The 13,252-nt window shown below is 42.1% G+C and overlaps 1 protein-coding gene across 1 annotated transcript in view; it reads left to right on the top strand.

The window, feature by feature from the left end:
- LOC126092028 (NACHT domain- and WD repeat-containing protein 1) overlaps positions 1-13,252 on the top strand; it is a 621,846-nt gene that overhangs the window by 150,591 nt on the left and 458,003 nt on the right. The window contains exon 2 of the mRNA XM_049907424.1: positions 702-803. Coding sequence (XP_049763381.1) covers positions 736-803 — 68 coding nt within the window. The 5' untranslated portion in view covers positions 702-735. The remainder of the gene's footprint in view (positions 1-701; positions 804-13,252) is intronic.

Here is a 13,252-nt window from a genome sequence, read left to right as displayed (position 1 = left end):
GGTTCGAATCCTGCCTCGGGCATGGATGTGTGTGATGTCCTTAGGTTAGTTAGGTTTAATTAGTTCTAAGTTCTAGGGGACAGATGACCTCAGCTGTTAAGTCCCATAGTGCTCAGAGCCATTTCAACCATTTTTAACCTTGCGATCAAATGTTTTCGGTTCCCATTGTAGAGGCACGACCTTTCGTCTACTAATCGCACGGTTTTGCGGTACGGTCGCAAAACAAAAACACTAAACTTATTACAGTGAACAGAGACGTCAATGAACGAACGGACAGATAATGATTGTATGAAAATACAAAAATTAAACTTTTCGCTCGAGCGAAGACTTGAACCCAGGACCTCTCGTTCCGCAGCTGCTCACGCTAACCAGGGGATCACGGCGCTCCTGAGCATACACTATCCTTGATGTTGCCTATCTTGCGCATGGGCTACCGAATTTGTATATTTTGCTTATTTTTTTCATAGTTCCACACAACTTCTTCCTGTTTTCTCGACTGATCTGTGTTTAGTTTTTCAAGGCCTATCCACTGTGCCAACTTATAACTAAATCTGTGGGGGGTGCGATGGGGAGGTTCCCTCGTAAGGAGTAACGTAAAGTAGCACTACTTGGGAAACGTAAACAAGCAGGCAGGCATGGTAGTGGCCCACTGTCATCTGTGTTGCCGGCAGGAGTGCTGAGGTGTGTGTCGTTTGTTGCAGACGGTGATCATCTGAGCGAGCGGCAGCCGTAGCCATGGGCAGCAGCTGTTCCTCGGGCCAGGCGCACAAGGACAAGGACTCGGTGTCCACCCGCTCTGAGGAGTGAGTACCGCTCTCTTTTTCTGCCAGCATCGCTTCTGGATACCTACACACTCTACTACCAATGTGACTTCCCGATCATCGAGCTCTGTGTTTACATCCCAGCGGTCATGCATATTTTCTTATAATTTCTCAAATAGAGTTATGATACAAAATAAAGGTAAATAGAACTACTGTTGCCGTGAAAACTGGTGAGTCAACAAAATTAAATTTTCAAACAGCTGTTGCTTTTTCCGATGTTGTGATTTATCATCGGGTGTGGAAAATATTTTCAGTAGACTTTTCATGTTCGTAGACTTTTTAGGTGCTTTTATAGAGGGTGTTTCACAATATTCTGACGATTTCAAACGTGAATAGGCCGGCCGCTGTGGCCGAGCGGTTCTAGGCGCTTCAGACCGGAACCGCGCGGCTGCTACGGTCACAGGTTCGAATCCTGCATCTGCCATGGATGTGTGTGATGTCCTTCGATTAGTTAGGTTTATGTAGTTCAAAGTCTAGGGGACTGATGATCTCAGATGTTAGGTCCCATAGTGCTTAGAGCCATTTGAACCAAACGTGAATATCACACAAATTAACCGCTAAACAAAGTTTAACATTTTACGAAAGGTACATTTATTCAAGTTTACTTATGAAATACTACATCGGACAAATGACGACCATTCGCGGATATACAATAGTCATGGCGTTTCACCCAGTTTTGGAAAACATCTTTCGTAACTGCTGCGGGAATTCTGGAAATTTCATAGTGAATTCGGTCATTTAACGGTTGGAAGCTTCTGGACGCGTTTTCGTAACGGACGATGATGGTTTGACTGTGAACTGCTACGCACACGTACGATATTCTCATGGGTCCTGACCGTTTTCCGAGGGCCGATTCACTTTTGACTCGATCCACTGGCAGATGGACCGAAGTTTCTTACCTAGTGCAGGGTTGTTCCCCTTCTCGAATTGGATATCGCAGCTGAATATTGAAACGCTTACGATAGGTGCGTTGCACGCGCGTGAAAGATTCGCCGTAGCGAAAATAGTTCTCCACCGCGAACACAAGATATTGCTTCGACCAGTCCGACATGAAACTTGAGACTCCGCTCTGCTAACAGAGCGCCACCGTCACTATGTCTTCTTCTTGGCGCGTGTTACTCAAATTTGAAATCGTGAAAATATTGTGAATTAAATTGTAGAAAAAGTGATACTTTCGATGCTACATATGAAAAACGAATACTGTGAAATGTTTGTTAAAATCTGATTTTATGATTAACATAGCACTGATTCAGTCTCCTGTGCGGAACTGTACACGTATGGAATTACCCTATAGTGTTTTCTTACTCATATATATATATATATATATATATATATATATATATATATATATATATATATGTGTGTGTGTGTGTGTGTGTGTGTGTGTGTGTGTGTGTGTGAATATAACATTCATGAAATATATGAATGTTTCTAATGGATGTTTAACCATATATGATGGCAGGAACTATAGTAACATCACGTTGTGCGATTATAGGAGTAAGAAAACACTATAGCGTAATTCTATACGTGTACAGTTGCGCACAGGAGACTGAATCATAGCCGGCTGGAGTGGCCGTGCGTTTCTAGGCGCTACAGTCTGGAACCGCGTGACCGCTACGGTCGCAGGTTCGAATCCTGCCTCGGGCATGGATGTGTGTGATGTCCTTAGGTTAGTTAGGTTTAAGTAGTTCTAAGTTCTAGGGGACTGATGACCACAGCAGTTAAGTCCCATAGTGCTCAGAGCCATTTTTGACTGAATTATAAGTATGTTTATCATAAAATCAGGTTTTAACAAACAGGTCAAAGTATTTGTTTCTCATATATATATATATATATATATATATATATATATATATATATATATATATATAATGAATGTCTGACCATATGTGATAATAGGAACAACATGTAAATACAATTCCGATAAGGTGGTTTAATGTGGGTAGGTAAATGATTGGCAGAAACCAATTATTTTACTTTTGTGTGGAGCCACATTCATATAGAACATTTAGAAAGATATAACCGCCATTTGAATGTACCACCTGACCTTAGGCTATCACCAAGTGTCACAAGTACTAAAAGTCATTAAACTTGTGTAAAACACAAGTCATCGTTAAAACATGTGTCTTCCGTTATATAACTTTGTCAAAAGTAAATATAAAAGTAAATGTTGTATTATTTACTTTTGGCAAAATTGGTTTGTATAATCGAAGATACATGCTTTGCCTTGAGTTGTGTTCTACTCACGTCTAATGATATTTAATACTCGCAAAACTTGATAATGGCATAATACCGAAATCAAGATTGTGGAATAAAACCACTGTTACAGTCAGATGGCTGTTATATCTTTCAAAAACTTCACAGAAATATTTAGCAGTGAGTATAAAGTTCGGTAAAGTCGATCAGATTTCATAGCACAGACGCTTGGACGGAGCATGCAATAATACTGAAAAGAAAAAGAAAACGAGAGAAGAAAGACAAAACAGAAAAGAAAAATACCATTTTACTGAACTACCATGTTGATACATTTGGTCGTTATCGGAAACACCTGATGACGTCACAGTTAACAAGTACAGCGGTGCCTAAGGTGACTGAGCTCTTATGTCAGTTGTGCATTTGCTGTCAACCCGGTTACATGTTGAGCCACGATAAGCTGACGGTAGTGCCCTCACTTCCAGGTGCAACAATACTGTAGTCGACTAACCACGGCCGTCACAGCGCGACAGAGTACATATACAAAGTCGTTTTCGAAGGAAATGAAGTGCGAGAAAACCTCACGAGAACGCTATTGTCACGTCGTAAAAATTCGTTTGGTTGTACAGGGACTGCACGCCGGATGATGACGCTGACGAAGCTGCTGCCTCTCATGGTGTGGAACGCCCTAGTTATTGTGCGTCTTCAGGGCTTTCGGCCTTTTGTTCGAACCTCTCGTGATCAGTTGGAACTTCTGAAAGCACTATCAGCGTCCAACACTTACTTACACTAATACTCGTGCGTGAAATACGCTCTCAATTTATTTATTATCAGGCTTCACTTCGGAGAAGTCTTAATGCTTATTTTCATCCATAATTAGCTACTGTCTGAATTTGTTGTAAACAAACGCAGGACACATGACGCTAGTACGGTGTGAAATAGCCTCTTGCCTTGAGAACTGCACGCCACATCCAGCTGAAGCCACACTTTGATTGGTAGATTCCGCACAGCCACCAAATTACGAGGGTATTGATTACACCTGCAAGCGCTATGCGACCATAATTGACAGTTTCTTCATTCTACATCTGCAAGGATATTGCCGCCTAAACGCGATTTGGTTTCAGAAAGATGGGGCTACAGCGCGTATAGTCCTTGATTCAGCGAGCACTCCCGCTACGGTCACGGGTTCGAATCCTGCCTCGGGCATGGATGTGTGTGATATCCGTAGGTTAGTTAGGTTTAAGTAGTTCTACGTTCTAGGGGATTGATGACGTCAGAAGTTAAGTCCCATAGCGCTCAGAGCCATTTGAACCATTATTCTCTGGGGAGGTCACCTTAAGAGGTTTTTTTTTTTTTCACGGCAACTCCACAATACTGATTAGTGCAAAAACCACAATCCGAGGAAGCCATTCCTCAATAAATATTGGAAATTTGTGGTAAGTTCCTATGGGACCAAACTGCTGATGTCATCGGTCCATAGGCTTACACACTACTTCAGCTAACTTTCGTTAAGGACAACACACACAGCCATGCTCGAGGGAGGGCTCTAACCTACGTCGGGGGGAGCAACGCGAACCGTGGCAAGCCGCCTAAGACCTCGCGGCTACACCACGCGGCGAAATATTCGAGAGCGAAATGAGGAACTTCCACAAACATCTTCATCGCTAATGAATTTGTGTAATGTTCTTTAAGACATAAAGTTGTTTTCGGTTTTTCAGTAAAGGCAAAGTTTGTAGAACTGTTACCTATAAGGTATATTGGTGTGAATATATGCTAAACACAATAACGAAACAAAAATTTACTGCTTGTCGTGGGCCACTCTATATAAGCAATATCTTCGACCAACAGCACTGGCCTCATTTGTAGCTTTCAGCACACAAATACCAACAGTACGAACGAACATGAACCAGTGAAAGTAATGTCGGTAGGCCGCTATACGTTACGCCCTAGTCACGAGAGCGACGCGATGGAGACATCCGCCATTTCTCAACTGTTGCGACGAATGGAGCGCCAGCGCTAAACTGGTCGGCCCTTGCCAAGTGGGTTAATGGCGTCGCGTCGCCAGGCAGCGGTGGTGGGGAACTCAAGTGCAATACGACGACATCCACCGAGAGTGATCTGAAACCACGGCAGTTAATTACTCCTGATGGCGACCTACAACTCATTACAGTTACACCCCCGCGATCGAGAAATACGAGCCAAGGGACCAACGATTACGCTTCCTCCTGCCTTCGTGTCTGTTGGTCTGTGCCTCCAGGAATTCTGCTGCCTATAATCTACATCTACATCTGAACTCAGCAGACCACTGTTACGTCCTACTGTACCAGTTATTCGTGCTTTTCCCCCTTCCATTCAGGTATGGAGCGCGCGAAGAATGTTTAAATGCCTCCGTGCGTCGTGTAATTAATCTGATCTTGTCCTCACTAATGCTATGTTGTCTAAAAGGACACCATAAATATAATGAAGAACAATCTGCTTAAACACAAGAAACTGAGTATGGCAGAAATCTATGAGTTCATTGAGTTACTCACATTGGTGCTGACATACAATTACTTCAGTTTTAATAACAAAATTTACAAACAGAATGATGGGTTGGCAATGGGTAACAACCTAGCAGGGAAGCTAGCAGACATCTACATAAACCACCTAGAACACACATTTTTCAAAACTAACAGTCACATCAACTGCAAAATCATCTACTATAAAAGGAATGTAGATGATACAATTATTCTTTTTGATGGCACTAATGAAGAAATTGACACATTAGCAACCAAGCAGAGCAGCATGCACAGTAACATCAAATTCACTGTTGAACATGAATCCAATAACAGCATCAATTTCTTAGATTTAAAAATTTCTAGCAAAAAGCAGAAACATCATTTTGAAATTTACAGAAATCAAACAGCCACAGATGTGTGAATCAACAGCTCATCTTGCCATCCAAACACCAGATGGTATACTTCAGGTCCATGCTTAATCGCCTGCATAAAATTCCACTGGAACCAGTTGAACAACACAAAAAAAACAATATCATCAAAGCCATAGCTCTAAACAATGGATATAACACACACATGATTGATAAATTATCACAAAAAAATCCAAAAAACAGCAAACAACAAAGCTCCACACCAGACAGCTATGCAGTCAACACAAAAGTCTGCAGAAAGTAGCAGAAAATATGTATCACTTTCTTTTCTAGGGAGCATATCCCACAAAATAAGTAATCTCTTCAAAAACACAAATATAAATATAAGCTTCCACATAAACCATAAACTTCAGTAGCTAACCATTCATAACATAAAGAATAACAACCCCCCTTACAAAAGATCAAGTATACATAAACCCAGATGCCAAAATTGTCCTTCTATATTGGACAGACTGGGAGAAACTTTGAGATTCGATTCAAAGAACATTTAGATGCCATACGTCTAAACAATCCTACAAAATCTGCATTTGCAATGCACACAACTCTCAGTAAACATGGAGTAAAAAACATTGAAGACCACATACAAATATTGCATCATGTTGAGAAAGGTAGCCTCATGAATCTGCTTAAAGACATATAAATATATACACATAACAGCAAATCACCACATCATATTCTTAATGAACAGACGGAGCTAGCCAATGCAACCTTTCTACAAAACTTCACTCACCTATTATCCAGTCTAAAACATAAATAAACACTACTCCTTTTAACAACAACATGCATTCAATAATACAAATAAAGTATTACATCAAAATATGGCTGCCTGCTCAATCACACATTACTGCAACTGTAAAATTGATTTAAAAGTAAAAGTGGTGTGCCATACTATATTAATATAATTACTACTGTCACATTATTCATGTACCTCATGTGTATGTTGTACCCTGTTTATTGCACTGTATTTACACAATACCATGTAAGTAACATTCATACAACTGGCCATCACATTTTCCCAATTTATTTGTAATTAATGCTCATTGAATATGGTATTCTTTGTAATATAAATACTTGTAATGCTACCTTGATTCATGAAAAAATAAGAAAAAATAAAAGAAAAAATTAACTGCTATTATACTTTATTCAAAATTACAGTGCACCATAGATAGATGTCAATACAATTGTTATTGTCATATTATTCATTTTATCTCACCTCTATGTTGCTCCTTGTAATACCAGAGTATTTACGTAATACCATATAAGTAGCACTCAAAAAGCTGGTTACTACATCTGTCAACTTCATTTGTAATATTATATGTTCATAATGTAAGGTTTATCTTTGTGTTTTAATTTTCATTAAGTTATGTTATTCTTTAAAATGTCATTCCGTGAAATCAAAGCAAGCTATATATTGTGATGTCTCTGAGAGAGAACGTCTCTGACACTGTTGTGTTTGTAAATCTGCAATCTTGTGATAACTTCACATATGGCAAATTCTTTTTGGTGTGTGTGTGTGTGTGTGTGTGTGTGGTGCTTTGCACAATATGGTGATGTACAAATTGCATAAGTGCTGGATATATTTTGGAATATTTGAGAAATATAATCCTGCAACTTCGCAACAAAACCGCGCGGAATTTTCGACGTAAGTACCATTACCACGTATCCTCAAATATTTATTTACGCTGTATTTCATCGTTTGGAGGTTAGTTACTTTCACACAGTGCGCTTCTAACACTGTTTTCTACCGTAGGGCAACAACACACCAAAAATGCTTTGCCACAGTGGAATAATAAAAATCGGAAACGGACGATGATGTAAAGTGTATCTTGAAAATCATGTGGACAGCCGGCTGATGATGAACTTGCCAGTTCGAAACCGGTAACGGCGCTATTTACCTAAATAAATAGCAGTATTAATAGCGGCTGGTTGCTGTTTTCTTCTTTGTAAGAATTAACCTACATTAATTGTCCTCACTATCCCTGCGGGAGCGGTACGAAGGAGTTGAGGCATATTCCTAGTCACAATTTAAGGCCAGCTCTTGAAGTTTTGTAGATAACTAAGTTTTTTAGTCTTCAAGGACCTGCCAGTTCAGTTTCTTCAATATTTCTATGACACTCTCACATTGGTCAAACAAACCTGCAACATTCGTTCTGCCCTTCTCGATGTACGGTCACTATCCTCCGTTAGTCCTGCACCTCTCACGTTTTCGGTCTGAAATCTCATTGACTGCATAATAACTGTCTTCAGTGATGAGTCCCGCTTCGAATTGAGCTCAGATAACAAGCGGAGATGTGACTAGAGACGCCTCGGTCAACGGTGGGATACCAAGCTGATTGTTGTGCCCGACACCAGAAGAGATAGAATGGGGTGGCATTTCTTTCCATAGCAGCACGCCCTTGATTCTCATCCGCGGAACCCTTAAAGTTCAGTGGTACGTCAACGATATTCTACGCCCTGTTTTGTAGCCCTTCAAGGCAAGCCATCCTGGGCTTACTTTTCACCAAGATAATGCCCACTCGCACACGGCCAGAATTTCTACTGCTTGTGTCCATGCTTGCGAAACCTTACATTGGCCGGCAACGTGCCGGATCTCTCCCCAAACTGAGAACGTTTGGAGCATTATGGGCAGCGCTTTCCAACCAGCTCAGGATTTTGACGATGTAACACATCTGTTGTGCAGAATTTGGTACGACGTCCATCAGGAGGACATCCAACAACTCTTTCACTCAATGCCAAGACGAATAACTGCTTACATAAGGGCCAGAGGTTAACCAACGGGTTATTGACTTCCTCAATTTGTGAAGCTCTTTCTCTTGAATAAATCATTCAGTGTTTCTGAAATTGTAATCACTTGTTTGTCTGTACATTTAAATCACATCTACCAACTTCCGTCCAATTCGGACAAATACCTAAGTGGTGCGTCTTCTACACTCCTGGAAATGGAAAAAAGAACACATTGACACCGGTGTGTCAGACCCACCATACTTGCTCCGGACACTGCGAGAGGGCTGTACAAGCAATGATCACACGCACGGCACAGCGGACACACCAGGAACCGCGGTGTTGGCCGTCGAATGGCGCTAGCTGCGCAGCATTTGTGCACCGCCGCCGTCAGTGTCAGCCAGTTTGCCGTGGCATACGGAGCTCCATCGCAGTCTTTAACACTGGTAGCATGCCGCGACAGCGTGGACGTGAACCGTATGTGCAGTTGACGGACTTTGCCGAATTGCTCAACACGTGGGGCGTGAGGTCTCCACAGTACATCGATGTTGTCGCCAGTGGTCGGCGGAAGGTGCACGTGCCCGTCGACCTGGGACCGGACCGCAGCGACGCACGGATGCACGTCAAGACCGTAGGATCCTATGCAGTGCCGTAGGGGACCGCACCGCCACTTCCCAGCAAATTAGGGACACTGTTGCTCCTGGGGTATCGGCGAGGACCATTCGCAACCGTCTCCATGAAGCTGGGCTACGGTCCCGCACACCGTTAGGCCGTCTTCCGCTCACGCCCCAACATCGTGCAGCCCGCCTCCAGTGGTGTCGCGACAGGGACGAATGGAGACGTGTCGTCTTCAGCGATGAGAGTCGCTTCTGCCTTGGTGCCAATGATGGTCGTATGCGTGTTTGGCGCCGTGCAGGTGAGCGCCACAATCAGGACTGCATACGACCGAGGCACACAGGGCCAACACCCGGCATCACGGTGTGGGGAGCGATCTCCTACACTGGCCGTACACCACTGCTGATCGTCGAGGGGACACTGAATAGTGCACGGTACATCCAAACCGTCATCGAACCCATCGTTCTACCATTCCTAGATCGGCAAGGGAACTTGCTGTTCCAACAGGACAATGCACGTCCGCATGTATCCCGTGCCACCCAACGTGCTCTAGAAGGTGTAAGTCAGCTACCCTGGCCAGCAAGATCTCCGGATCTGTCCCCTATTGAGCACGTTTGGGACTGGATGAAGCGTCGTCTCACGCGGTCTGCACGTCCAGCACGAACGCTGGTCCAACTGAGGCGCTAGGTGGAAATGGCATGGCAAGCCGTTCCACAGGACTACATCCAGCATCTCTACGATCGTCTCCATGGGAGAATAGCAGCCTGCGAAAGGTGGATATACACTGTACTAGTGCCGACATTGTGCATGCTCTGTTGCCTGTGTCTATGTGCCTGTGGTTCTGTCAGTGTGATCATGTGATGTATCTGACCCCAGGAATGTGTCAATAAAGTTTCCCCTTCCTGGGACAATGAATTCACGGTGTTCTTATTTCAATTTCCAGGAGTGTATTTTATTCTTTGTAGAGAGTATATGAGACAGGGCAAATAATATCGGTCTTCGAGAAGAGTGTAATAATTCCTGTTCCGAAGCCGGCAGGTGCCGACAGGTGTTAATGCTACCGATAGATCAGTTTCACGATTGCAAGGTATTGGCACGAATTACTTATAGAAGACTGAAAAAAGTGTTAGAAGCCAACCTCAGGGAAGATGAGTTTGGGTTTCGGAGAAATGTAAGAGTATGCGAGGATACACTGACCTTACATCGTATTTTAGAAGACAGACTGAAGGAAGGAAAACCTACGTTTATAGCATTTGAAGATTTGGAAATATCTACGGGCTATGTTAACTGGACTAGACACTTCGAAATTTTGAAGGTAGCAGGGATAAAATACGTGAACCGAAAAGTTATTTATTAACTTGTACAAAAACTATACTGCAGTTGTAACAATGGACAGATATGAAACGGAAGCAGTAATTCAGAACGATGTGAGACAGGTTTGTTGCCTGTCCCTGACGTTATTCGATTTGTACATTGAGAAAGCTGTGACGGAGACCAAAGAGAAATTTGAAAATGGAATTAATGTTCAGCGAGAAAAAAATAAAAACTTTGAGGTTTGCTGATGACATTTAGTTCTGTCAGAAACGGCAAAGGAGCTGCATGTTTTGGAAATTTGTGGTAAATTCCTATGGGACCAAACTGCTGAGGTCATCGATCCCTAGACTTACACACTACTTAATCTACCTTAAACTAATGTACGCTAAGGACAACACACACACCCATGCCCAAGGGAGGACTCGAACCTCCGTCTGGGGGAGCTGCGTGAACCGTGGCAAGGTGTCTTTGACCGAGCGGCCAAAGGAATTGAAACAGCAGTTGAACGAAATGAACAGTATCTTGAAAATATGTTACGAGATGGAAACAAAAGTACATAAGGGTTATGGAATGCAATGGAATTAAAGCAGAACTGCTGAGGGCATTAGGAAATGAGACACTAAAAGTGGTGCTAAAAGTAGTAGACTGGTGTTTTCTATTGGGACAGAAAAACAACTGATGATGGCCGAAATAGATTATTTGTTTAATTTTAATGCAGACTAGCAATAGTACGAAAATACTATTTAAAAATCGGAATTTGTTGAAATTTAATACGAACTGAAGTGTTAGGAAGTATTTTTTGAGGGTATTTGACAGAGTGTTGCCTCGTACGAAAGTCAAACGTGGAGGATAAGGTGTTCAGACAAGAAGACAATATATGCTTTTGAATTGTGGTGCTGTAGAAGAGTGCTGAAGATTAGATGGGATATCGAATAACTAATGAGGAAGTACTGAAGAAAAAGAAACTCATGGCACAACTTGATTAAAAGAAGGGATAGGTTGACAGGACAGATCCTGAGGCATCAAGGAATAGTCAGATTGATAATGGTGGAAAGTCTGAAGAGTGGGAGGGGTAAAAATTGTAGAAGGAGACGTAGGCTTGTAATATTGACCATATGCGAGTAGGACTTGCACATTCAGCGTTCCATATAAACTTAATTATGTATATAGACAGTTCATACACTCCGCAAATCGACAGTGTCGACCATTTTTGTCTATTATCGACAGGTACTCCAAGATTTTCGAGAATGCTTTAATTTCAATAATATAAATGTGACATAAAGTCATGCAGGATGCAGGCGACCATTCTTATAATGATCATTGGTTCTCCAGTCAGGCTGACATCTTAATGGTAAAAGTCAAACATCAGGCAAGGAATGACTTCCCTGCTCGCATAGCGCGTTTCAGAATTTATCCATCATCAAATATCCAGGAGCGATTACTGCACGTAGATGTGGTGTTTCAAGTTTTATGTGAAACGAGCGTTCGCAGACTAGACATTCCTTGCCTGATGTTTCACTTTTGCCATTACGACCGAGTCAGCCTGAATGCAGAACTACTGATTGCTTTAATTTCGAGTCTGACGTTGGATAGCAGTTGACAAAAGAATTATTTTTTTCGTGTAATATAATTACATATTAACAATTTTCGAATTTTTTCTTTGCTTGTACTGCGAACCTTACTTCTTGCCAAATTTCTCGTTGTAGATCAATGGAAAGTACCCTATAGGTTTTGATGAGTGAGATTGCGAGTGTTAAAATGTGTGACATAATTGGCCGTATCTTTTGACTGCGTTGACTTAGAAGCTTCAATTTTTGACGCCACTAAGGAGCCACGTACCTCAATAACTGACATAAATTTCAAGGTGATACGTGTACCTGTTACTGAGGACCGCCGTTACTGGCATACAGGCAGATATGTAGACAGACGGACAACAGAGGGACGCTGTAAACGTTCTGGGTTTGTTATATCAGTGCCTTAACTGTTCTGTCAAACTGCAAAAAAAAAAAAAAAAAAGCACGTTATTACTGTCGGTTAGATGTGGCTCGAAAATGGCAGGGAAGGTTACAGTCTGATAGCGTCTATCAATAATACATCTAGACGAACTGTTATTCTCGCCAGTGAAATCTATTATTTTCTATTCAGAAATATGCATCGTGATTTGCACGGGACTGACTGCGTCAAAAACATGAATGTTGCATGTAAGTTTGATGGAGTGGTCTTTTTCAGCTGTAGGTTTACAACTATTCGTGTTTAAACTAAACGTCCTTTTATTGCTGCGACAGTGATATTTAATTTCCCAGACCCATTTCTCCTTATGTACGAAATGTATCTTCAGTGTGTTTTCTTCAAAAGTATACAGTTTTTTTAATTACTCATTGGTTTAACACCATTAACCTCATAATGTTAGCCGGTCAGGTGACCGAGCGGCTCTAGGCGCTACAGTCCGGAACAGCGCTACCGCTCCGGTCGCAGGTTCGAATCCTGCCTCGGGCATGAATGTTTGTGATGTCCTTAGGTTGGTTAGGTTTAAGTAGTTCTAAGTTTAGGGCACTGATGAGCTCAGATGTTAAGTCCCATAGTGGTTAGAGCCATTTGGAATTTATCAGCTTGCATCGTTTTCTTCTGACTTGTCACTTCGCCGTGTGTTAGACATCGCGAA

This window comes from Schistocerca cancellata, chromosome 7, assembly GCF_023864275.1.
Source record: "Schistocerca cancellata isolate TAMUIC-IGC-003103 chromosome 7, iqSchCanc2.1, whole genome shotgun sequence".
In the NCBI taxonomy this organism is placed as follows: domain Eukaryota; kingdom Metazoa; phylum Arthropoda; class Insecta; order Orthoptera; family Acrididae; genus Schistocerca; species Schistocerca cancellata.
The sequence above is the reverse complement of the archived record's forward strand: the minus strand, read 5'-3'. Positions and strand labels throughout refer to the sequence as shown.